We start from the raw sequence: 27,122 nt of genomic DNA on the forward strand, positions 1-27,122 counted from the left end.
CATGATGCATTACATTAAAACTCCCTCATGACTCAAAGTCATTACTTGTAATCAACACAACAGCTAACAATCTGTGCCGGCGTGCTGTCTAATTCATCGGATTTGGTGGAAACACCCATTTTCTTCTTCCGCTGGTATTGAAATTTGGGAAATGGATACTTACAGATTATGAGGGCTGAAAACATAATCTTGTCATTCACAAAAAAAATCCTAAAGGTTAGAGTCTTACATTAAAATGTGTCTAATGGATTCAGAAATGGGATGGATAATCCTACTAAAAGCGTTTGATAATTGTCCTCTGACTGTCCTATTTGGGACAGGCTGGATTGTTTCAATACAAACAAAAACCACTCAAAAAAACAAAATGTCCGAGGCATCACTTCAAAGTTCAGGGAGGATAAATCCCTTCAGCTTTGCTAGACTACATGCACAATTCATGTAGAGGCATACCACAAACAATTTCCAGCTTTCATTATTCTACTTCAATCCAAGAAAGTCAGTCAGCTATGATGATCCCTGTTGCCACCAGAAACATGACACAGTTTTAAAGGTTTCTTTTCTCCAGCTCTGGAAGATTGTCCATTTGAAGACAAGCTATTTGTTATACAACTTTATTTTGTACCAGTTTATACTGCACTTGTTTTTATATGACAACTTAGCATTAGATATATAGATAGATAGATAGTTCAAAGACCCACATTTAACACACCCTTTACTCATGCCAAAATGAATTGATGTATCTAAAGCAGGGCTGGTGAGCTACTTTTGAAATGACCAGCTCACCGAGGTCTACCAACCAAAAATAAAATCCCAAATTGCAAGGGTTGCTGAATAATACGTTTTATTTATACATGGGATAATAGGGCTGCAACAAACGACTCATTTGATAATCGATTAATCTATCGATTAATGAAACGACTAATCGACTATTCAGACTATTACTGTATGCCTTCCTCAATTTCTCAAACGCTCTTATTTAGCCATCAACTTTTAGATTTAGCTTGAGGTTGTTTTAGGCATGTGGAAACTAACAATGAAGACAATAAAGATTAATACTTGATTCAAAAATACATATATTATTAAATTAACAAATTGTTTACAAAATTAACATTGCTTTTTATTTAAATAAAATAAATAATATTTCACATCAAAAGAAACAACAATGTTTTAATAAATCGTATTAAATAATCTGATGACAGAACTGTAAACAGAATAGCTGAAACTTTAACAAAATAAAGAGTAACTCTGTTACCTCTAATCATTAACCCATGTTTGTATAATTGAGTTAACTCCGTGTGTTGCTGCTAGCATACATAACACCTGACGTGGAAACGTTACTCGCGGATGGGGCTACAGAGCTACTAGAAAGACAGTGGAACCCGGTGCCGTCTGAATGCGGAGGTGTTATAGTGATTTACCGCACGGGTAGACATTAAGGGTAAAATTAACACATTTGTTGCAATAGTAGCCTAATTTATGCACTAACTACATTACTACTTGTACTACAACATTTTAATCATCAGTTCTTCCTCATTTTCCTCAATTGTTCATATTTGGTTTATTAAAATAATGATATTGTGGTCATTGTTAAAAAATGTCTGCTATTATTATGAGTAGGCTATTATTATTTGTATAATGTGCATTCTGCCTTCCTGTCATTAGGAGTTAGACATGTAATGGATATGTAATTGATTTGATTAGAACCTTCATTAAACTGCTGGGACATTTCGCCAATACCTTTATATTGTCTACTCTTCACTTACTTGTCAGCATAGGTCGGCATTGATGTACAGAGCCGACAGGAAACCTTGTTTATATTGGCATCATATTGAGAGGTGCAGCCAGTGACGCGTCATAAAACCAGGAAGTAAGCTGCTGGTTCCCTCGACAAAAAGCAACGGGATTTATTTCTCCACAGGGAAATAAGGTCTGTGGAAAACAAACCGGTTTGATAAATGCACGTTTTGTTCAGCCGGATAATATCCACATGTCTACCCTACTTTTATAATTTTCGAATCATAAACCTAATCGATAGACTAAAAAACGATCCATTTGTCACTTTGCTGTTAGCAAATAATGTGGGGCTCCAGCTAACAGGAAGTCACTCAAGTGTCACAAAGTAATTTAGCCTATGGGTAGGTCAACAATCTAATGGGTGCTGGCCATTGGCCTAATCATATCACCTGTGTTGGCTCTATGTTTTTGGTCAAACATTTATTTGTTTCACATTTTGCATTATTTTAATAATAATAATAATTTTCGAAAAAAAAACAAAAAACATATTTCTTGGGGTGCTTAGGGGGTGCTTTGGCAATCCTGGGGGGTGCTTCAGCGCCGCCCCTGGTCTGTAGTGAAGGAGCGCGCTCCCGCTCACGGGAGCCTGGCTCCGCAGCAAACAGCTGTTTGCTTTTCACCCAACAACGACAACCGACTCACGTAACGCTATGTTGTAGCGTTGATAAACGAAACAATTTAACTAAATTGCTAGTCAAAATACCAATACCACAGGAAAATTTTTAAAAAGTAATATTTGTAGTGGCCCGAGCGGGCAAGTGGCAAGTAGCCTACGTTATGCTGGCCCGGGGTGTCTAAATAGTGCTTCCGGGCCAGCGGGCCATTTATAATGTCGAGCCCTGCCGGTTACCGGCCGGCCCACATCGTCCGACCGGCCCACTTCAGTACCGGCCCGGCCAGTCCGCCCCTGCCTTGGAGCGCTTCTCTCCGCCATCCCCGCCGTGTGTTGCTGCTTGTAGCAGCCGCGTGTGTGTAAACTGCCACCCCCTCCTCGCACACACAGGCGGGGGAGATATCTCGTCTGGATTGGAAAGGTCGAAAATACACCGACCATAGACCATTTGTTTGTCTTTTTGCATGTTAGAAACGAGGTGGCGACACTAAGACTGCGAGATAATATTTGTGTAGCAATAATACATGACCTTTCTCAACTCGCTACTCGGAGGGAAGTCGCTGTCATATGCCTTGTGAACACTCCGATAATGCCTCCACGTTACCTTTCTTTGGCAGAGCGACGCTTGCTTTACAAATAAGGCAAATAACCTTTGAATGTGACATCACAAACAAATATTCTTCCTCCCATTCTGGGTGGAAGTGGTATGTCTTTAGCTTTTTGCTCGGTCCCGCACTCATTTTGTTGTTTGTTTCTTGTTTGTCTCTTTAACTTAATTTGAGTTTTCCCGGCACTTGACTGATTTTGTATCGCTTTGCATTCTGGGTTAACAGACTGGAAAGCGATAGGTCGCTTTTTCTGTCAATCAAGTAAACTCCTGAATTAAGTGGCAGGGAGGCCAAGGGAGGAGGGATCAAAACCTGTTTTGTCTATTTTAACGGAACTGGATTTTTTTATTTTATGAATGACTCGCGATCTACCAGCATTGCCCCCGCGGTCGACGTACTGGGCACCTCTGATCTAAAGGCACTCACCTCTGTTGAATATGGCACTTCAACCTGCAGTAGCTGGTGCTCTATAGTGAAGATCCAAAGTGTTGGTGAGCCATTAACTTTAGTGCAACTGGGACAGGGTTTACAGTTGCATTAAAGAGATGATGATGAACATTGTTGGAGTTAAGGTGAATGTCAAGACATTATATTCACGTAACGTAGAAACAACAGAAAAATGTGAAATGAGAGAAATGTGGCTTCAACCTCAATATATTTGTGTCTGTGTTACGGAACAAGAGATCATTCATCAATCTTCTCTTGATATGTCCTTCTCATTTGCTTCGTGAATACTGTCCATTCCCAACATGTATTGAATGTCTCTTTAGAAACAGCTGATTTTCTGCTGCATGTTGTTAGTGTGCTGATTGCTGACTGCAATCTGCTCTGGCATCATTCTGGGACTGCAGATTGCTCTGAAGCAAGATTTCATTAGACACACAAACAACTTGACAGATATGATGTTAGTTTGCGTGCCTGCATTTTTTATTTGCACAAGAAAGGTGTTTTAGCAGATTTCCATCCTTTGTGTGAGCGACATCTGAAACTTTCTGGATTGACGTATATGGCAGCATCATTTAGATTGTGCACACGGCCTGGAAGCAACTGTTATCATTGCCTGGTCACCAAATAACACATCAGTTTAATCTGAACATGATGTGATGCAATATGATTTGCCATGCTGTATTATGATGTGATGTGAGGGGACTTAGAAGCCATGAATCTGCTCTTTGTTGCGAGACTATGATGGCACAGTGTTGCAGGATGACATCTGGCATTATAACAGCTGATTCAATATGTGAGTGTAGAAACATGGGTGTGGTGGAATAGAAAAGAGAGAGCCCTGCTTGTTGAGAAGGAGAGAGGCGTGTGAAAATGGTGCTCTCTCGACCTTAAGTGGAATTTGAAGTGATGTTACATCAATAATGTGACAACAGGCGTTTTTTGAGTGATTATTTCAAAATGTTGTGTTAGCTCCACTAACACAATATGACGCTGTGAGGAAATGTGTGGTCATCCGTGTGATGAAAAATGTAGAGCTCACACCCGCGAGAGAGAGAGAGCGCGCGCGAGAGACAGAGAGCATCTCGCAAACCCCCACATTGCGTGTGTCGTGAACATTTTGGAGCCTCTGGAAAGGGAAAGAAGAATAAATAAAGTGGGTCTGTGTGCTGACAGGATGGGACTGAGGGAGGGGGCGTCGCGCGTGAGAGATGTCTGATTTTGGGGCCAGTGTGCCGGCGTTATTTTTCAAATCCGTGCCCCGTGAGATTTTGTCGAATAACGGGAGAGCTGCTCATTTTCTGCCGGTATGAGCGACTTCACAGACTGAAGGTAATAAAAAAACCCGGCTCGGTGTTTGCTCCTGCTTTCTGTTTCCTCTCTCTCTCTTTATCCCTTTGCATCAATTTGATGCTGCGTGAGGCTGCTGGGCTATGATGCATCAGTGGGCTCTGACTGTGTGAATACGCATCATAGCAAGTCTATTTCCCATTGCTCGGATTGGATTCCTCGGAAATGTAAATTCGAGCAGTTTTTTATTTTTTTTGCTGACCCACCTTGCGACAAAAAAACAAATTATGTCTTATTTCGACGCGAGGTGCGAGGATGCCTGTAGCTGTGGTTGTGTCATTGCTGCGGCACACTCCGGAGCTCCTCGGCTCAAGACACACAACCTCAGCTGAAGAGAAGACAGAAATCCATCAAGTGTTTTACCAGCCAACATAAGCTATAGGAGCGCGTGCATGTATGTGCGAGGAGGCCGTGTTGCTGACACTCTGGAGGGAGGCTTCACGCAGGTTTTTTAGGGGGTTCCCAAGAACTGCCACATCCCCAAATCCGTCTGAGGACTGCTGTGAGCTTACAAGCCGCCTGATCGTTTTTGGAAAGCAGCCCTAATGCATCTTGTGAGTGTGCAAATTCAAAGAGCCCTTTTGCCAGGTTTGCATCCCCAGACAGGAGACAGTGCAGATGGTAACTCTGTGTGTGTCATGTTAGAGGCTGGACTCTTGCCTGCACCCTCCAACTCTCAGCCGAAATCTCTGCCCTGCCCTGTCTGAGCCCTTTTTGTATGAGTGTCAGTGCTTCGCCACAACAATCAGCACCAACAGTGTGTGTTATTACCCCCGCCCTCTTCCCTGAATCAAAAATAAAGAGCCCCCGGAAACCTGGGTCAGGATGCAGGTGTCTTTCGCGTGCACTGAGCACAACCTCAAGAGTCGCAGTGAGGACCGGCTCTGTGGCCTTCGCACTGCTCCACCTCCAGGAGGAAGCAGTGGAGGAGGAGGAGGCGGTGGAGGAGGAGGTAGTGGACAAGGGAGTAATGGCAATTACATGTCTCAAGGCACGGTCAAGACCAGGGAGGGTCCCGGGTCGCGCCAGGCTCCACACGGCCATGCCCACATGAAGGAGGCCATCGGGCGCCACACCAGCATGAAGTACAGGTGAGTATGGAGATAAGGAGCCCCGGGGGTGAAGGGTTAATCCACTGTCACACTGGTTTTAATTTCTCTATGATAACCACGGCATTCTGACCCCCAAGATTATCCCACAGGTAGTAGATTATCATAATGAGCATAAGTGGCAAATCCCAGGGACGAGGTGATTCCATCTGCACATCATGAAGCTCCACCAACCAGCTTTCTATTTCTATTTATATCCATCTATTTGCTGAGATGTGAGGTGAATTTAAGGCTAGCTTGAATTTTCACCAATATGCATCCTGGTGCATATTTTGCAGGCTGCCTAAATGCAGAACATCCATTAGCGAGGATGTAAAGCACCTCATCAAGTGCACATTCAGCAGTGATTTCACTGACATCATAAAAAAAATGGCATTAACGCCTGAAAATGCTTGCTCTGATAGATGTAAAAATGCTTATACAATGCATACCGAACAGCTATAACGTTATCACAGTGTAACAGGCATTATGCATATATATAGGAGCATTGGCCATATAGGCTTGGGTGCTTTATGCTAATTTTGCCCTGGCTTCTTGCTCTTTACCACAGATGAATGGCCTCCAACAATAACAGCTTTCCTTAATGCACCACCAGAGCTTTTTATGGAGGTTTAAAAAGCATTAAGGTTTCATAAAATAGTGGTGCAGCATGATATGCACAGAATACTGCTGTAACGGTTGCACATACCTGGTCTGAGTCATAATGTAGGAGGGAAACAGACCAGATAAACAGCAAAGGAAATAATGTTGGTTCTTCTCTTTTAGTATGATTAAGATCCTTGAAGGATCAGAGCTTCAGTTTGGACAGTTGTTCATGCAGCCTCTACACCGCAGTGGATTTATATAAAAATGCTTATAGAAACACACTGGAATATATAGGACCTCTGTATGCTACGTTTCCTTCCGTTGTAAAACTCATTAACTGAAGGTTTTGAATGACTCGATATCCTTGTAATCAGGGTGATTGAATTGCCACCTTTCGTCAGTTTTCATTAAATAGGATGTCTAAAACGGGAATGAAGCACAAGATGAAACCTGGATACCTCCACTACGGATTTATCTTCCTAGAGAATTGCATCTTCTGATTTGGTTTCTTCTCATGCTCCGTCTCTGGTGTCACTAGCAGGGTGTGCAGCAGCACAATAAGTCTATACAGCATATGGCCAACTCCAGTTGCTAGTGGCAACACCCCAGGCATTGCCTTTAGTTTGTGCCTGTCTTATTTCCTAATCAGTCAGAACTGCTGTCTCTTATCAGCCCTTCTCTGTAAACCGAGTCCTCTGAAAGCCCACCGCCCGGACGCAGACTGTGTTTGTGGCGGCACAGCAGCCAGTCGCACATTCTCCATTTTCCACTGCTGTCACACCACACTGAGGTCAGGGAGGAACCAGGATCTGCATTAAACATGTACGCTGTGATGAGTCGGTGTGTCCGTGACGAGAGGAAACGACGGAGATATCTTGACACGATGGACTGAGGCCTTATGAACATCACATTAGAGCAGAAGTCAACAGTTACACAAATCTGATCTCCAGATGGTCGATCATGTTGCAACTATCTGGCCTGCTTGTGTGCATTGTTTTAATTCCCCTGCCATCACATTAACCTGAATATTCATAACTCACAGTGGCACCTGCTGCCAGTTCGCAGCCTTTGCTGCCCCCTCTGTTTGAATATCTCTATCTCCCCTTTTTCATCCAAGTCTTTAAAAAGGCAACTTCAAAAGGAAAGATGTGTGTACGTGTGTGTGTGTGTGTGTGTGTGTGTGTGTGTGTGTGTGTGTGTGTGTGTGCGTGCGTGCGTGTGTGTGTGTGTGTGTGTGTGTGTGTGTGTGTGTGTGTGTGTGTGTGTGTGTGTGTGTGTGTGTGTGTGTGTGTGTGTGTGTGTGTGTGTGTGTGTGTGTGGTTCATCAGGGTAGTAAAAAGGGGACAAATGTGCTATCAGCGTGAAAAACAGACACATGGCTACTGTCTTGCAGATTCTGTGACGGATTTCACAAATTTCCATTTCCATACATCTATTTTTACACATTATGTGTTATGCATTTAACGTACAGTACTATCTCAAAATAACTGGGTTAATTAAGTATTATGATTATTGTGTGATTAAAATAACTGTGTAACATTCATTCCAACATCAGCTCATTTTAATATATTTTTTATTTCAAAATAAAATCCTTAAGAACATAGTTATATCAGCAAACAACAGCAGCCATTGTCTTTTATTTTTTCGAGACCTGTGCAGGTGAGTCTCGGCTGTCACTCAGAAAATTGTCAGTTTCTATGGTAACAAGGCCTCCTCTTTTCTTCTCTCCAATGCAACCCGGTAAGCAGGTCAGGTACACCTCCAGGAAAGATTTATCTGCCACTGTTTCTGACTTTTCCTCATATATTTTTGTATTGCCTGACCTCGGGGCACATTGTATCAGTTGGAGGCAGCTGGATGCATCTATCTTAATGCATGATTGAGAGAGAAAACATTTAAGTAGAGTCTTAAAACAGTATAAACAAACATTGTTCATGAGGGTTTCAGAACATTGCACGGTCTAAAACAACTTCATTGAGAGTGGGAGAGACAGGGAGCTATTGGCATCATTTTCATTATCATTTAAGCTCATACAATTATGTTTGGGAAATACTTAGCAGAGAATGAGATGATAATATCATTACCACACTAAGCAAGAGATAATCAATCTTTTCTTGTGACTAATTCTCACAAATGTGGACACAGCTACTTACGGCCCGTCCACACAGCAGCGTTAAAAAATCTTCCAACGCTTCTGCCCATTCACTTTGAATGGGGTGACGTCACGTTGCCTCGCTTTTCGCCGAACTGCATTGTGGGGAAGCAAAGCGAAGATTTCCAGGATTTCCAGGATTCAAAAGTTGAGCAATGTTCAACTGTTGAAGCTCAGGTGGAAGCGTCAGCCAATCAAATCCCGTTTATGCAAATCTGACAGTACAAGCGCTAGCCAATCAAACCGCGTGTAAGCTGGGAGAGACATACCGCAGTTCAGACATTCCCTATGACAGGGTTATATATCACATACAATGACAATATTACCTCCTCAGTTGCATTTCTAACTCTAGAACAATGCTTAGACCATTTGCATTTCTATCAGGATTCTACGTGTCATGACATTGAGCCATTCAGAGAAGTGCTGTGCTCTAATAGAGTACACTTGAACAGTGAGTTTTGAAAGCCTGAACTCTCAGTAGCTGATGGAGTAACAGTCAAGTTGATGAACAGGATGAACACCCCTGTCAAGTTGTACGGACACATGGTGGCTACGCGTGCAGTGTCTGGTTAAAAAGGGTCTGTTTGTAAGAGGCCCGTTGCTTGGCCTTCAGTATTGCTGCTTGCTGGTTGTGAGAATCGCTCATTCAGATTTGATATTCCACACTGAGAGAAATACACTTGCAAAGACCTAATTGCAACCCTTTTAAATGTTAGAGTATACACGTCATTTGGGTGCGAAACCTCACACAAACGTCGACAGAGAGCAGTCTGTACCCATCATGCTGTTTGGCGGTGTATCAGTGAGTCTTGGTACCTTGCCAAAACACCACACATTGCACAAAACGCACAGCTGAAAAATATGTCCCATAGATCTCAAGAGCTCGCGCTGGCCAATGGACATCCAGCAGTGATGGGACCAAGTCATTATTTTGCAAGTCACAAGTCAAGACTGACAGTCCTAAACTTTAAATGTTGAATCCTAAAAGTCAACAATATGCCCTTCCATAATGTTGCACGTATCTCATACTGCCATTTAGTTTTGTTGTCAACTTTCAACTGTTTTTGTCTGCATACAAAAATGATCTTTGGTATTATTTCATCTAATTGGTGCTTAGTAACAAAACATTGTTCTTCATGATTTCCTCTGCAATTGAATGCTTTTGAGTTGATTTAAACAAAGTGGATCAGGGGAATTAAGAATCAAATTGCCGGGGATACATAGCATTAGCTTAACAGGAAATTAAGTGAAATAAATTGATTTGTTGAACGTTTCTTAAAAACACACTTTTTAATCTCTGGGTGTGGGGGAATGATCAAGTATTTCCGAGTCAAGTGGCTCAAGTGCAGGTGGAGTCACAAGTTACCGGTAAGCAGGTTCAAGTGGAGTTGCAGGTCTTTTTAGATTTTGTCATTTCAAGTCTGAAGATATCAAATGTGTGTCTTGAGTCTGACTTAGGTCCAGGTCATGTTACTCAAGTCCACACCTCTCATCCTCAGCTACTTGTTAGACGCTTTTATCCAAAGCGACTTACATACTCAATACTGTGGGCAATCCCCACAGGAGCAATTTGGGGTGAAGTGTCTCAGGGACACAACGACATGCTGACTCCAGTGGGGTTTGAACCAGTGCTCCCCTGATCAGAACACCAACGTATTAATCCACACGCCTCCGTGTACAACTGCCAATTATGAATTCATATAAATACCAAAATGGTTGTGGTGAAAATACAAAAAGAAAACATATAAACTCCATTTAGTCTGATTACATAAAACCAGCCTAAGATTTTTGAATTGGCAGCTTCAGTTTGTTGATGTGATCTCTTACCTGGTTTCAGAGTTGCCTCATACAGTCTCAGTCAGAGCTGTAGAAAAGGGTTAACAGAGCAACATATTCTCAGTTTTATAAAACCCTATGGCCGCCTTAATGAATACCAAACAGTGATCAAATATTGACTTCACAGAGTGGAGTTGTGATGAATGATAATAAAGTGATAACTAAATGCTTTGGCCTCGTTTTGTTATCAGGGAAAACAATCATTGGAAACAAATGGTTTGTGTGGCAGGGAGGATAAAGAGGCAGCGCTGCAACGACCTTGACCTTTACATTTTCTCTCGCTGTGTTTTTGTATTTTCCAGTTGACCGAGCAGATTAGTGACATCACTTTGAAAATGTTAGGTAAAGGTTCACTGTATATTCCCTAGCTTGATTTTAAAGAGGACATAGTGTGCTCATTTTCAGGTTCATCTTTGTATGTAGTGTCTCTACTGTGACATGTGTACATGCTTTAATGTTCAAAAAGCTCTTTATTTTTCTCATGCTGCCACCTCTTTTCACCCCCTGTCTGAAACCAGAGCCCAGTCTGCTCTGATTGGTTAGCTGGCCGGCTCTGTTGTGAAGTCTCACCCTTTAGCCTACAATGTACAATGTGTTGGAGCGCTAGCCAAAAGAGGCACAAGTGTCTTGGCTCCTAATCAAATCTGTTTTTTGCTGAGAAGTGGCAAACATCTGGCTATTTTTTTTTATCCGACACCTAGTAATATGTGTTAACAGGTTGCTAAATGTTATAATTATAAAACATGGAATTGTGCCATACTCTATTTGTACAGCTGCGGATTGGAGACGTTAAATAGACTGCACTTTAACCGATAATTGCTGGGTCAGTGTTGTTTGTGACTTACACTTGTCAATATTTGCCTGTGGACTGAAGTGCTGGCAGCATCAAGTGACATAATCAGGGCTGGAAAATCCACGTCACGTCCTCTGAAAAAAAAAACTGTCAGAGTCTGATATGGTCTATTGGCTGAGTGTCGTCATTGCATGTCATTATGTAAGAGCAGGAACACAGCTAAATGAAAGAATCACAGAAAAGTCTCAAAAACTATACAAATATATATTCTAAATGTAAGATATTTTTGTTTTAAAAATCTTCTTAATTGACCCATTATATTTAAATGTCTTGAACATGGACATTTTAAAAGCAATTTTAGTTTGTCTACACCCTTTACTAGCTAATTTACAGAAACACACAATAACCTACTCTGGGGGACAGCATGATGCTCAAAAACATCTTAGTCTTACATTTCCATTTTCATGAGCACATTGACATTGGGACTTTTCAAACACTAAATGTCTTTAATAAACTATTAGTTTTACATTTTTAAACGATTCAAAGTTATCTAGGCTTTTGAGACATTTCTGTATTATTTCAAACACATAATCTGCTAAATGAATGCAGTCCATTCACACAAACATAAAATGCTGCTCAATAAAATGTCACAAGTAACATAACCCACATTAAAGGGGAGCATCGGACTGTGTGTGTCTTTGTCTCACTTGCTCCGCTCACGGCATGTGTATTTTATAATTAGGACAGACCTACTTTCAAAACTGTTTTAACATAAATCAATTAAAAAAACATTACATTACATGAACAGTCTGTTGTTTAGCCTATTTCATTAATAATATGTGAAAGAGAAATTAGAGCACTGGCCGAATTACACTGGCTTCTTGTCCCGTAGAGATATAGACACAACAACACCACATGTGTTTTCTCACTTATAGTGGTGTAGCAGCACGTGATTCTTTCCACAATCTGAGATATCTATCTTATAAATAAACGGAATCTAGTTTGTGCTGCTGAAAGCTTTGACGACAAATATAGAAGAGGGATACAATGTCCCTGAACTCACTCTCTATCGAGTCCTTGGACCCTTTTAACAGTTATTTGGATTATCTAACAAGGACACACACAAAAAAGAAGAATTTGTCAGTGCCGTAAGCACCGAGAAAAAATAATTTAATTATCCACCAACGTACAGTATTGAGGCAGAATAAGAATTGTTCTGAACGGGCAAAAAGAAGGTAATTTTGGTGAACTGACCCTTAAAAAACCCTCAAGCGGTTTATTAAGCTTTACTGAAAGAGAACAGACAGTCCAGCATCTTTCCACAGTTTGTGCTCAGAAAAGGTGAGAAGAAGCACACACACACACACACACACACACACACACACACACACACACACACACACACACACACACACACACACACGCACGCACGCACGCACGCACACACACACACACACACACACACACACACACACACACACACACACACACACACACACACACACACACACACACACACACACACACACACACACACACACACACACACACACACACACACACACACACACACACACACACACACACACACACACACACACACACACACTGAGGGGTGTGTTATTCATAGGTGTTCTTCCCTCCGGAGAAAAGCCTGCTCAGCATGTGTGTGGCATTTTATGACAACTGCAGAAAAAGAAACCTCGACCATTTGCACCTAGCCGTCTGTACAGTGTCTTCCTCAGCGTCAGGTGAAACTGGAAACTGTGAATGTCAGCACAGGTTAAAATGCTGACTACACTATGACGGAGCACCCTCTCTCTCTCTCTCTCTCTCTCTCTCTCTCTCTCTCTCTCTCTCTCTCTCTCTCTCTCTCTCTCTCTCTCTCTCTCTCTCTCTCATTAACAATGTATGCCCAAGTCAACCTTGTTTAGAGTTCATGATGTATGGAAGGAGAAAAAAACATTAAACGGGGGGAAGGCCTACTTATAAAGTAGTGTTTCTGTGTGGACTATTCACGTGCGCATTCATGCGTGACCGTATGAATATTTGTGCCGGAGCTGGAGTGTAATTCTCTCGGAGCGTGAACGTTCGCGTGAGAGCATTGGATCACTGACGCCTCACAGTATAGATCTTGTTGTTGTCTTTGCATAAAGCCTGCCAAATCAATGTCAATATTTGATATAGGTTGAGTGTCGGTACTTGTGCATGTATGTGTGTGTGAGAGAGAGAGAATGTCGTGAGGGAGATCGTGAGAAGAAAGAGAGAGCATGTGTCTCTCTCCAGACTCACTGATAGTAATTCAGCAGACTGCAGCACTGCAGAGAGCGGTGGAGTTGAGAGGAGGGGGGGGGGGGCGGGCAGTTGTCACACAGAGCAACAATGACATCCTCCATTGCCCGGAAACAAAATAAAAAAGGTGTTTTATGGTGCAGAGCAATCATGAAACTCACCCACTAACGCACGCTGGTGTCTCTGTTGCTCCTGTAACGATGCACCAACATGTTAAGCTGTCAGCTCTGTGCTCTGTTTTTTTATTGAATATAAGCTAATTGAAACAGAAAAAAACATGCGTTTGTAACAGTTGTGGATGCTACCGGATGCTTGACATTAACACAATGCTATGTTGTAGCTGTTGCATTTTTTATTTGTCACATTTAAAATGTGTAATATAACACTGTAGTTATGCAATGAATGAAAGACTTTGTGTATACCTCCAGCAATGTTAACTATGTTGAAGCACTTATTTTAACTGATATTATACATATGTATTATACTCTTATATAAGATGTATGTAGATAGTATAAGAAATGTGCAGAATACGACAGTTTAATGGTGGAGGTAAACACATATTGAAAGATGTCTTGTGATGCACTGTTGAGGAACCTGCGACCAAAGTTTTTCATCTCCGGCCTTGTCAGGTATTGAACAATCAATAAATAAAGAACACAGAATTATTAAATATAAAACACAGAATTTGTGTGATTATACACTAAATGATTTACAAATAAACACCACTGCATATTTACAATTGTTACACATGCTGATGTTACGCAAATGTTTCCAACTTGGGATCAATAAAGTATATCTTATCTTAAGATGATCGATGGCTACTGCCATATTTGCAAAATGTGCCTCTGAACCTTGACAAGTGCATGTTTCAGGCTCATCAATGAACAACAGGAGGGGTCACAGACATAAGACCAGCTGTTAAATAAAGCTCTTCTGACCTTAGCTGGCATGTGGGTAATGCTGCCCATTATGGGCACAAGCAATTTTCACCCATTTATTAATTATAGCCTATGTTTTACATTTGAGTGTTTCCTATCCCCTAAACCTCCAGGGATGTACACAGTTTAATACTGGCCACTTCTTATTATGGGAAATACGAAAACGTCTTTTAAAACTACAACTCCCAGTAGAGACGTGCCATAGAGCATGTTGCAAACACAATAGCCAGCATGTGTAGTTCTGGGCACGGGGTGGGGGAGGGGGGGACGGGGTGGACCCGTTCAAATCCAGTTTTGGACAGTCTGCCGTGGTTCCATCCCATTTCAAGTGCTGTTCGACGCTCGGCACACTCTCCAATCACAGAGCTTGAGGACTATCACGGGGTTTGTCAAGCGAAGCGGAGAGAATACTTACTTCCGGGTGTAATATTCTGTAAAGCAAATGAGCTGCTCCGACCCTCAGTCCTGACAGACTCCAACTTGTGTTTATTAATCAAACAAATAAATAAACACAAGGATAATTATGTGTTATTGTTGAGTAAATGGAGAATTGCACAGGGGAAAATAACGTATATGCCACCATTTTAGATGCGGATTTTGTTAAACTAATACGTTTGCGCTGTGGACCAACACTATACATTGATGGGGAAGGGGGTAGCAATAAAGATAACACCATTAAACAGTTACACAACATAACAGAAATAATATCGATAGCAGCATCCCTAGCAACCACCTTGGTAACAATGAAAACATTGTATTGACACAATTTCCTGAATTAATCTTCGTAATAACTAGCAAACTAAAGATCATGTGCATCCACTGCACACATAATCTGAAATAACAACTCATATTTCTCGCATCAAATGACATCAAAACGCATTTTAATGGCCAAACTAACTTTAAAATAGGCATTTTCCACCGAGAATAAAACGAAGTTCGGCCATTTTTATTTTTTTCTGCAGGGAGAAATTTGAAGATCACGTGACATAGACGCCAGCCATTGGAATGAATGGTGGAAAAAAACGTAGGGATCTTACAATTTCAGAGGCGTTTTTGTAGAAATATACGTCCTATGTTGTGGACCAAGGCTTTTCACAGGCTACGTCCTGCTATAGATGGCAAAACTGTTTAATTCTGAATTTTAGTTAAAGTATAGGAAATTACTGCACAAAACATGAATATACAGATTGAGGAAAAAACATATTTACTATTTGATTTTTTAAGCCACAAAATTGTCATTTATAGCCTCTCGTGTGCACTGATGTATTTGTATCATAGGGGATTTTGAGTTAAAAGCTGCTATCATTGACACATTTCAATGCTTTCTGTTTTGTTTTTAAGCTGAGGATGGCTGTTTCAACTAGCAGGGAATATTTTCGGGTTACTATTTTTTGGTCCAATCTTGTCAAATGATGCAAGAACAAAAATTCATTGAACCTCCCCCTAACTGAGGATGAGGCAAGAAGGCACAATTTGATGTATGTCACCAAAAAATACCAGTAAAGGAGAACAAATAATCCAACAAATATTTAAATGTTTGATTTGAAAAAGCATCTGAAGTGTGTTTTCCCCATGTGCCTCATTTATATTTACTCCCAGTGTTCAAAGCGACTCTCAGCGTGTGAGAACAGGCCGAGCTGCCATTGGTTGACAAACGAGACGAGAGACATATTACCATACAAGGAATCATCACCATCAAACGCCCCTGACAGTTTCTTCCTCAGTGAAACAATCCCGACCTTCCACCTGTGTGCTATTTTGACAGAGTTTAAAAGGAATGAGAGGAACAATAAGCGTCTCCCACCCACAACAATGACGCCCCCACAAACACGCACACTGTGGGGCACAAGTGCTTACATATGCAGGAATCTAAAAATAGCTTTAGGTCGAGCATTAAAAATAGACCAGAGAAAATAAAAGCAGGACTTGTTCCAGTGAGTCTAAATGCTCTGACAGTCTGTCTTCCTGCATTTGGCTATTTGTGGCAGACGCAGGCAGGCAAAGAGGGGAGAGGCGCTGGATGAAAAGACGGCAAGTTGCTGCAGTTCTTCTCCAGCTGCCTCCCCAGCTAATTAGAATGGGGGAGAGCGCGCAGAGGAGCAGAGCGAGCGCTAAGCCCACATCACTCTCTGCTGTACATGCTCCTGTGGTCAGAAATGCAGCTCTCAGTGCTCGCCCTTCAAAACTCAGCTGTCTGGATAATCAGATGTGGCACGCTGGGTAATTGAGTCCTCTTAATGCTTATGGAAGATTTTGGGCCGTTTACAGTCCACACAAAAGAAGCGTTCGCCTCTCTGAGATGAGCTCGGCTCCGTCCAGCTGTTTCTCTGACCCACTGCGAGACACACTGATCTGTTAACATACGAAAGGATGAAAGGTCAATTGTTCAGAGATAATTAGACCCACGCTGTAATTTAACCACGGGCGAGAAAGACTTTCACTCAGCAGCTGTATGAAGTCCAGGATCACTGTGAAAATCATTAACATTTAGCATTCATGTATTACATCCTATTAATGAATTATTGATTCATTTGTTATGTCTTTGTGTTCTCATGCTTCAGGTGAAAATAAAAAAATGTATTGAGTTTTTTAATTATCTTTCTAGTATTTTCAAATCAAATCAAATCAAGTTTTATTCATATAGCACATAATAAACGATTTTTGATCGAGCCAAAGTGCCGTACATATAATAAAAAATAGCCTACAGCAGAGACACTTTACAGCAAATACAACAGCACAGATTGTTCAGAATATCAGTATGAGAAAAACGACACCCTCTATAGACCCTCACATCGTACAAGGAAAAACTTGCAGAGAAAACCCACAGTTTAAAGGGAAAAATGGGAGAAACCTCAGGGAGAGCAACAGAGGAGGGATCCCTCTCCCAGGACGGACAGACGTGCAATAGATGCCGTGTGTAAATCGAAGAGATAATACATTTTACAGCATATAGACCGAATGTTAGGAAATGCATGTGTCTGTAATAAGAAGATGAATCCACGAGGATGTCAGCTACAATCCTGTGGAAGCCATCAGGGAAGCAGCATGACGAGAAGTACGATACAACAGTGACAAACAGCACCAAACCAAAATGATTCATTAGTGGCCCTATAGTGCAATTATTTTAGGTTCATATTTGTATTTAGTGTCTCTACTGTGACTTGTTAACATGCTTTAATGTTCAAAAAGCTCTTTATTTTTCTCATACTGCCTGTGCTGCAGCCCCTCTTTTCATCCTTGTCTGAAACTAGAGCCCAGTCTGCTCTGATTGGTTAGCTGGCCGGCTCTGTTGTGATTGGTCAACCGCTTAGAGATGAGCTCTAGCCAATAGAAGTGCTAGTGTTACATAGTGATGTCATTATGTTACCGAAGTAGATAAACGCATCCAATATGGTGGATCATATATATTTTAAAGATAACCATATGTTTGGTCTTTAAAATCCCAAATTGGTGGTGACATGTAAATGTATTGGAGTAAAAAGAACAATATATGCCTCTTAAATGCAGTACAGATAGCATAAATGGCAAAAAGTAAGTACCTCAGATGAAAACTGGGTGTGGCTCCTGTCCCTCACTCGCATCAGTGTACCGTATGATGGGATCTCACCTGCGAGTGTTTGTGCAATCGTATTTTGAAATAACCTCACATCATACCATCATATTTTCTTTATTCCTTCACAGGAACCTGGGGAAGTCAGGCCTGCGTGTTTCTTGCCTCGGGTTAGGTGAGTTGGTTTGATGCAGGATATTATTCATCTCTGTTTCCCCCGCCTCAAACTAAACAGACGTGTGTCTCTTCTCTCCCTCAGGCACCTGGGTGACGTTTGGATCTCAGATCTCTGATGAGGTGAGGGCTCTGCCGCACGATACGGCAATACTTTATTGTGAGATCAAGTCTGACATTTTTCCTGCATCACAGCAGCTCCATTTGTAACATCAACAAAGACACATAAGGACAAGATGCATTTACAATAACATTACAACCACTGAAGACAATATGTTCAAGACCCTTTAACGTACATTGAGATGCACAAAAGGATGCTTCAGTCCAACCTTATTAAATCGCTGTCTCTCTATTTGTATGATAAGTCCATTCCCCAGGACCTGTGCTCATATTGCAAGACAACACTACAACTCTCAGTGTTTGTAATCATACAAATATTTCTAAATCCCACATCTGAAACAAAAGTATCTTGGTGAGATATTAGATATCGTCTCTACTATATTAACCTCGCTGCATCGTGTCCTTCACGGACGACCTCTGTGTAATTGAACATTTGTCCACCGCCTACGTCTCACAGTCTCATATTTTCTGTTTTCGCAGATGGCCGAGAACCTGATGACCATGGCCTATGAGAACGGAGTGAATTTGTTTGACACGGCAGAGGTGTACGCCTCAGGAAGGTCAGGCTTCACTCCTTCCTCCAAGCATCGATTTTAACTTTACAATTTTCTTTTAACTGTATTTGTAGGTGTCTTCATGTCTTCTGATGCTCATTGAGTCCAGTCAACTTATCTCAGTTAATTATGTGTTTCTCCACAGAGCGGAGATCACTCTAGGGATTATTATCAAGAAGAAAGGGTGGAGGTGATTTTACTCATTTTTTCAAACTGACTTCGGAGCATGTGAAAAGCTTTATTATTATTATTACTATTTTTCTTTAATCCTTCATAATCCGCTTGCTTTTTAAATACACTGCTTGCCCACATGTGTTTTGTTGCTGTTGAAATAGGCTACCATTAAATGATCTCAAGGGAAATTCATACTTTTTAAAGAAATGAGGAGTTTAAGCCTCAGAAAGACTAGAAAAGGATTAAAATGTTACAGCACGTGAACATACACACTGGGGGCTGATTTGCCTGGCTGCCAATCCTCGAGACACCTGGGGAAAAATACAAGGATGAATAAAAGTCAAACTTGAAATCAAGAATATGCAATCTGTCAATAGTGGTCAACAAAGTCTTTTTTTATAGCAAATAGAGAAAGGAAATTCTGACTCTTGCACACTGTATTGATATATTAACTGTCCTCCTAACCCTCCTGTTTTACTACCAGGCGTTCAAGTTTCGTCATCACAACAAAGATCTATTGGGGAGGCCAGTAAGTACAACTCTAAAAGAGTATGTGCTTTCTTTTGTCTAATTTAAGTTATTGTTTTAATTTATGCTCTCAATAAAACATCCGTAACTTGTGTTTTCATTCATCCACAGAGCAGAGACAGAGAGAGGACTCTCAAGAAAGCACATTATTGAAGGTAAAGTGACACATTTTTAGAGTAAATTTACTTTTAAAATCAGAAAAAGGATCAATTCAGTTTTGTGTATTATTTATTACTACATTTATTTTAATTTTATTTAAGTTCAATTTAGAGACTTTCCTATAACCGTATATGACATTTCTCCCAGAGTGCGTTAATTCTACCCCTCAGCTCACCCTGAGTTGTGATTAGTCATTTGATGATGCTGTAATCTTTGCTCAGTTCAAGCCACTCCATGTCACAATGATACATCAACATAAGAATAAAACATGATTCATAACAGCCGAAGTACAAACAAGTATGGTCCTTTGCAGCATATCAAAATGGTGTACTGGTAGATAAAGTGCATGACTTTAGCATTAAGAGTGTTGAAGAATGGAAATGCAGATTGAAATCATATGAGCTTGGATGTTTCCGTGGACCAGGAAAAGAAAGAGATTAATTTTCTGTATAAAAAAAATCTCAAGGTCACCAGGACTGTCTTTCCAGCCACTTAACTCGTTCCTCCTCCTACAAAATCATTCTCAAAAAGACTAAGTGCCTACTGGCCTTGTACACAACAACTTCTTTGTGTATGTTGCAATTAAAGTAGCCCTGGGGCGGCCATTTACCAAGGACCTGAATATCTCGTCATTGTGATGATGTTTTTGATTTGAGGTGAATATGTGCAAGGACAATGCTCATATTTTGACTTCCTACTCTAATACTATTAACTCGTGACTTCAACCTCTTAATTATATTGGCAACATACCCCAAGGACACATTTGAGTAGAAGAAAAAGACAGCATTACCTTTCAATATCCCACTGTAAAATAATATAGGTTTAACTTGAGTAACGCGCTGTTGCACATTGTAGTAAATCAGGAATCTTGCATAGATGCCGATGGATTACTACCACGCTGACTTGGTTTTAGCCATGCTAACGATGTGGCTCTATGGACGGCATCTTTGCTCTGTCTTTCCCACAGACAGCTCCAGAATGATTTATCTCAGCAGCAGCTTTTGGATGGATTGCATTCAATTGTTGACAGTCATGGTGGAATAGCCCATGAATCCTTATGTATTTCCTTTCACTCTTCATCAAGTGAAATCAACAGGTCAAGTTTTGGACCATATCTGCAGGACTAAAGACATTTTCCTTGGCTACATGATATTTTCACAATATAAATCAACATTGTATACATGGTGAACAGTATACCAGCATTCTGATGTTAGCATTTAGCTTAGTGAAGCCTTTCAGAGTCGCTAGCTAGGCTGTTTTTGATGATAATGTCTGATCTGTGACCATTTCTAATGACAGGTTTGAGAGGATCCTTATCAAGACTACAGCTAGAATACGTGGACATCGTTTTTGCCAACAGAAACGATGTGAACAGTCCGATGGAGGGTCAGTGACACGTTTGAAATTATTATTCTTGTTTGCTGCGATCAATTGCCTTAAATGATCAGGAGAGTGTGATGTAACTATGATGCTTTATACTGTTATTCACAGAGATAGTACGGGCCATGACATTCGTAATAAACCAGGGTATGGCGATGTACTGGGGAACCTCACGCTGGAGTGCCATGGAAATCATGGTAAATGCAGATCTCACACTTTACACACCGTCAGGTTATGGCAGGGGTGTCCAAACTTTTTTCACAGAGGGCCACATACAGAAACATATATGAAGGGCTGGGCCACTCACTAGAGATGAGGTATATTGCCTCATGAGTTAAGTTATATGTTAGCAAAATCAATCAAATTGTGCTTAATACTTGAATATGCTTTAAGAAAAACAACAGCCTACATCTAGCTCTCCAGAGAGTTTCATTTAATTTGTTAGCAGCTCATTCCTTAAAACAGGAGCCCCAGGTTGATTATCATAAGAGGGAATGGGAAGGGTTTATTTCAAGCGTGTTATGAAAGTAAGTTCACTAGCAGGAACCATGCCACAACAATGTGATGTTTGTAAGTTTATTGAAGTAACATGTGAATGATATGAGGGGGGTGAAGAGATGATCTGGGAGGACGAGCTGTGGTCCGTGCAGTGGGAGACTCAGAGTGGGGGTTCCGTCTCCGGCATGATCTGCGTGGGCTGATTACGGGCCCCCCAGACGATCACTGGATTAGGTGTTAGTAAACGCAGTATATAACGTGCACCGTTTAAATATATAATGGTGACGGGCAGAGGGATGTGGGATGAAGGGATGATGGATGGAGGGATGTAGTGATGTGAGAGATGGAGGGGATGAAGGGATGAGGGATGGTAGGGATGTTAGGGATGAGGGCATGGAGGGATGTAGGGGATGAGGGATGGGGATGGGGGATGTAGGGATGTTGGGATGAGGGATGTGGATGAGGGATGTAGGATGTAGGGATGATGTGGGATGAGGGAGTTGGGATGAGGGATGTTGGATGAGGGCTGTCGGGCTGTGGCTGTCGGCTGTTGGGATGTCCGGCTGTTGGGATGCGGGTGTTGGGATGCGGCTGGGGATGTGCTGGACTGTCGGATGTTGGCTGTCGGCTGTTGGGCTGAGGGCTGTCGGTCTGCGGGCTGTTGTCTGCACGGGCTGAGGTGTGTTGGGCTGCGGCTGTCGGGATGCGGGCTGTTGGGTTGCCGGGCTGTCGGGCTGTTGGGCCTGCCGGGCTGCGGGCTGTCGGGCTGCGGGCTGTCCGGCTGTTGGGCTGCGGGCTGTTGGCCTGTTGGGCTGTCGGTCTGCGGGCTGTTGGTCTGCCGGGCTGCGGGCTGTGTGGGCTGCGGGCTGTCGGGCTGCGGGCTGTCCGGGCTGCGGGCTGTTGGGTTGCCCGGGGCTGTCGGGCTGTTGGGCTGCCGGGCTGCGGGCTGGGGGGCTGTAGGGATGATGGATGAGGGATGGGGGGCTGTAGGGATGTTGAGGGAGGGAAGAAGGGATGGATGGATGTATCGCTCGGTGTGAGTCGGAAGGGGAACTGTATGGGTAGAAGGGAGAGGGAGGGTGGGTTGAAAGGATGGAGACAAGCAGTGGCCGGAAGTTTTGCCGGATATAAATAGGGGTGGCCGTGGTTCGAGGCAGAGTTTTAGGCGTGGCCATGCTCCTGAACCTATGTTAACAATTTAACCTCATTTATTGGGCTTTTTTCTTATCAACTTAGATTTGATAGAAAATGTTTTCAACTTTTGTTGACTGAATTTGTTTGAAAAAGTGGGCTTCTTAACACATGAATACTACTGTGTAATATCCGTTTTCATCTATATTTAAGAAGTACAATACAAGACAAGCACAAGTTTCATTTGTGGGCCATACTCCATTATACTTTCTGAATTTGCTAAGGGCCGATTCAAAATGACCCACGGGCCGCATTTGGCCCCCGGGCCGTAGTTTGGACACCCCTGGGTTATGTCATAAAATGCTCACCATTAACCTTTTTGTTTTGCTTTCTTTGGCAACAGGAGGCTTACTCAGTGGCACGCCAGTTCAACCTGATACCGCCTGTGTGTGAGCAGGCGGAGTATCACTACTTCCAGAGGGATAAGGTGGAGGTGCAGCTTCCTGAGCTCTACCACAAGATCGGTCAGACTCTCACCAGACTCTCAGCACTTATTTATCTTTATTTCTTGTTATTTAAGGTTCACCCTGTTTTATTTCAATCTCTTCCCCTATCCCAGGTGTTGGAGCCATGACCTGGTCTCCCCTAGCTTGTGGATTAATCACAGGGAAGTACAGCGATGGTGTGCCCGAGTGCTCCAGAGCAGCAATGAAGGTCAGTTTGATTTGACTAGCCCTCCCTTGGGATTTCTCTCACTAGAAATCAGCCTCGATGTCATTCTCTCCCTGATCAGTGGGGGAATTGAAGTGTGAAATCAGTACTGTATCAACGCTTGTCTCCATTTCCCTCCCGGTGAAGGGATACCAGTGGCTGAAGGAGCGAGTGAACAGCGAGGAGGGCCGCAGGCAGCTCGCTAAAATCAAGGAGCTCCATCTACTGGCCGACAGACTGGGCTGCACCGCGGCTCAGTTAGCCATCGGTACGACCAGAACATATCTACCAGAGCCTTGCTTTCTTATTGTTGTGTGACTGGAGGTTAAACTTTCTCAGATTTACTTTTTTTCCCAATCTTAAATCTTTTCCATGGTACAAAATGATTGATTCAGATATTTGTTCAAGTGCATTCATTGATTGTGTTAAGAGAGATTAGGCAACCGTTTTAGTGCTTTACATACATTTGTCCTGTCTGACAGTGGGCATCCACTATATTGGTCAGTTGCAATTACAACATTACTTTCCCCCATTTTTCCGTTTGATCATCAGTGTCTATTTTTCAGTCCACTAATCGATCATTTCATTTAAAAGACAAATCTGAAAAAGAAGGTTTCTCCACAAAGAATTTCTGCAAAAGCACCACTTTCTTGAGATGTGCTCAAAAAAGGTATTCAGCATGGAATAATTACTTATTGATTTAATAAATCTTAGTCCACTATTTAACTAATAGGGCAGTTATTTTTTTATTTTTATGTGAATGTGAATTTGTCCAGAATGAATGCTTGCCTGTCTACTATAAAATGTACTGATTTAGGTAGTAGCCCAAAGTGTATCTGATCAGACCTCGTACTGTTTTGGTATACAGGTTGAATTTGTCCATTTGACACAGTTGTTATGCTGTATCTCTTTTGTACAGCTTGGTGTCTGCGCAGTGAGGGAGTCAGCTCAGTTCTTCTGGGTGTTTCTAATACAGACCAACTACTTGAGAACCTGGGTGCACTACGGGTATTACTTTTCTTTTTTCCTTCCATATTTAAATATCTAACATGACAAACAGAGTATGAAATAAACTATGTCTTACTTGCTCTGTGAAAAAAACAAAACTTCATTGCCTTTTTTTTTTTCTTCCTCCTTGCAGATCCTATCCCAAATGACCCCACAAACCATCGCTGAGATTGATGGCCTGCTGGGAAACAAGCCACACTCAAAGAAGGAGTTGCGCGCTTGAAGATGCAAAACTGAGTGACAGTTTATGTTTTTTCGAAAAGATGAAGAAGACAATGACATTGGGAAACATCTATTTTTGCTCTGCTGTATACTCAACAACTTGCATGTCCTCAGCAACATTATGCTTCCAGTATGTGCGCATATCCATTTTGCGCAGTACATTGTATCATGTATACAAAAAAATAAGATCTCTCAATTGTGAAAAAAACAGGTCATATATTGCTCACTGCCGTGTAAGACTGATTATTTTTACAGAGGTCCATCCACAGGGACAACGAAAGGCTGAAAGATTTGACTCTTGTTAATCAATTGTTCTTAAATAGAAACAAACACCTATGTGCTGAGATGCAACTTTAAAGCGGGAATGGTGCTTTCATTAGACATGTGAGTCTCCTCCCCTCGCAGCTGCCTGTTAATCTGTATGTTTATTACCCAGCATTCAGAGAGCCAAAGGTTAGTACTCATGTGTCTAGCCTGACGTTTCCCATCATAGTGTGCATGTGACTGGTCTGCCACGCCCACTGCTTCACAGGGTTGGGAACAAGGGATTACTTGTCAAGAAAAAAAACTAGAAACAGATCACATGCTTTTTCAAAATCTGGAAAGTGATGTATTACTTTGAAATGACCAAATATTTGTTGCGCATTCTGCAATGATTTTGGCAACCAGCTCAAATGAATAGATTACACTGCAACGGTGACTGATTTTTGGATTGGAGTGCATTATGTTGGTTAATACAATCTAAAATTGTCAGTAGTGAATGAGATTTTGAAAGTAACTTTCCCAACCCTGATGCTTTCTCAGCAGTCTTTTTGCCTCTTCTGTTTGTAAACTGTGCGCATGTCCCTTTAAGAGAGAATATCCCTCACACAGGGTGTAAATGTGGCATGGCTTTTATGGCTTATGTAGATCTGCAGTGCCCTTAAGCCATTTTTTTTTACTCTAAATGGTCTGGCAGTTTGATCCAGGATCTGTCCTGACGGGCACTCTTGCTTTAAAGACTCTCTTCAGTCTGCAGTCACGGCCGTGTGTCTACGTATAATCTTTGTATTGTCCTCAACTGTATCAAAAACATGTTGGCATCACTTCCAACAATGTCGTTCTTGTGAAGAGCATCCTTGTTCCAAAATCAGAGGTTTGAGGCAGTTGGACTTTTCGGGAAGGTCACTGAGCATCTGAAGATTTGGACACACTGTGTTAAAATAGTAGTTTTCAAATGATAGGACATATGAAAAGGCTGAGTTTATCACATGTGATAATACTATTGCCACAGTTCACGTGGGGTAAGATTTAGCAAATGTAACTTTTTTTTGGTGGAAGCCTAAAAATATAGCTTCTCTGGGAGTTGTCTATCTCTGTATATAATTTGTTCCCTTGAGTCTCGCTCCCATGCACAACTGGTTTTTCTAATGTGCATTTTATGTCCTTTCCTTTTAGTTTTGTATTTAGTTCAATTCTTTGTAATGTGAAGGCGGCGGATTTGTTCCTTTTGTGATTCTCCCATGAAAGCAGCACCAATCTCCAGAGCGGGGTGTGTGTGTTTTGATACATGAATTGTTTCAGTTGGTACAAGGTGACATTGTACTGTAAATAGGCTTATCTGTTTGAGATGGCGAGATAAAGGTTAAATATATGAACCATGGAAGAATGTTCTGAAGGAGCGGCTGAAGCGTGGCTCCTCTGTGACTGTGATGATGTTCAGTTGGACCGGGTGTAGCTTCCAGTGTACATAGATACTTCAATCAAACCTTGAACATGTAACTCTGCCTGAATGACTTATATTTTGTCTTGCAACAAAGAGAAAACAAAACAGAGAAGAGACAACTCATTCTGAATGTATCATGTCTGTTGCTCAAACCTTTTCTCATCTAAAGGGACAACGCACATGTTTGAAAGGTATATTTCTTAATGTGTCTGCAGCACCCGTAACATAACAACCTGCAGAGCTGTCGTGCACAGAAGGACTCGGACAAAGGTTATCTGTACAAAAGCTTCCTGCACACGCACACCACACTGAGTCAAAATGTGAATAGAAAGTGAAATAAGATTTTGTATTCGCTATTCATCACCTAAAGAAATAGAGTGTGTATAGCTATAATGTTAGTCAGCTACCATTTGAAATAAACAGTTTATTTGTGCACATGCAGGAATGTTAATTTATGAGCTGCATATAAACAACATATCCCAAAGACTCTAAATAAAGCACATTACCCACAATGCCCTTAGTTTTAGGATTACATTTGCAACTTCCATTAAAAAGATACCGTGTGCTAGGATGTTCTTTCTCAACCTTTAATCGCTCAGATTCAAAATGTTTTTGTAGCAGCTCCGTGAACTCTGCTGCTATGTCCTCATTTTATAAATCTCTGCACTCATAACTTGAACAAGCAAACAGAGAC

The 27,122-nt window shown here is 41.7% G+C and overlaps 1 protein-coding gene across 3 annotated transcripts in view; it reads left to right on the forward strand.

Annotated features, from left to right (window-relative positions):
* The window catches only part of LOC117458457 (voltage-gated potassium channel subunit beta-3), a 28,770-nt gene extending 1,909 nt beyond the window's left edge, over positions 1 to 26,861 (forward strand). Inside the window, exons 1-14 of one of the 3 annotated variants that reach the window (XM_034098938.1) lie at positions 4,526 to 5,900; positions 18,196 to 18,239; positions 18,324 to 18,361; positions 18,839 to 18,918; positions 19,058 to 19,102; positions 19,571 to 19,615; positions 19,726 to 19,769; positions 21,073 to 21,159; positions 21,265 to 21,350; positions 23,186 to 23,306; positions 23,402 to 23,496; positions 23,641 to 23,761; positions 24,413 to 24,501; positions 24,635 to 26,861. In XM_034098938.1, the coding sequence (XP_033954829.1) occupies positions 5,635 to 5,900; positions 18,196 to 18,239; positions 18,324 to 18,361; positions 18,839 to 18,918; positions 19,058 to 19,102; positions 19,571 to 19,615; positions 19,726 to 19,769; positions 21,073 to 21,159; positions 21,265 to 21,350; positions 23,186 to 23,306; positions 23,402 to 23,496; positions 23,641 to 23,761; positions 24,413 to 24,501; positions 24,635 to 24,724 (1,251 nt within the window). In that variant the 5' untranslated portion in view covers positions 4,526 to 5,634 and the 3' untranslated portion in view covers positions 24,725 to 26,861. Of the gene's footprint in view, positions 1 to 4,525; positions 5,901 to 12,512; positions 12,626 to 18,195; positions 18,240 to 18,323; positions 18,362 to 18,838; positions 18,919 to 19,057; positions 19,103 to 19,570; positions 19,616 to 19,725; positions 19,770 to 21,072; positions 21,160 to 21,264; positions 21,351 to 23,185; positions 23,307 to 23,401; positions 23,497 to 23,640; positions 23,762 to 24,412; positions 24,502 to 24,634 lie in introns of those variants that run through there. The other 2 variants (XM_034098939.2, XM_034098940.1) reach the window with 2 other exon arrangements.
* Positions 26,862 to 27,122: the final 261 nt, after the last annotated feature.

The sequence above is a fragment of the Pseudochaenichthys georgianus genome, chromosome 14, assembly GCF_902827115.2.
Source record: "Pseudochaenichthys georgianus chromosome 14, fPseGeo1.2, whole genome shotgun sequence".
Lineage (NCBI taxonomy): Eukaryota > Metazoa > Chordata > Actinopteri > Perciformes > Channichthyidae > Pseudochaenichthys > Pseudochaenichthys georgianus.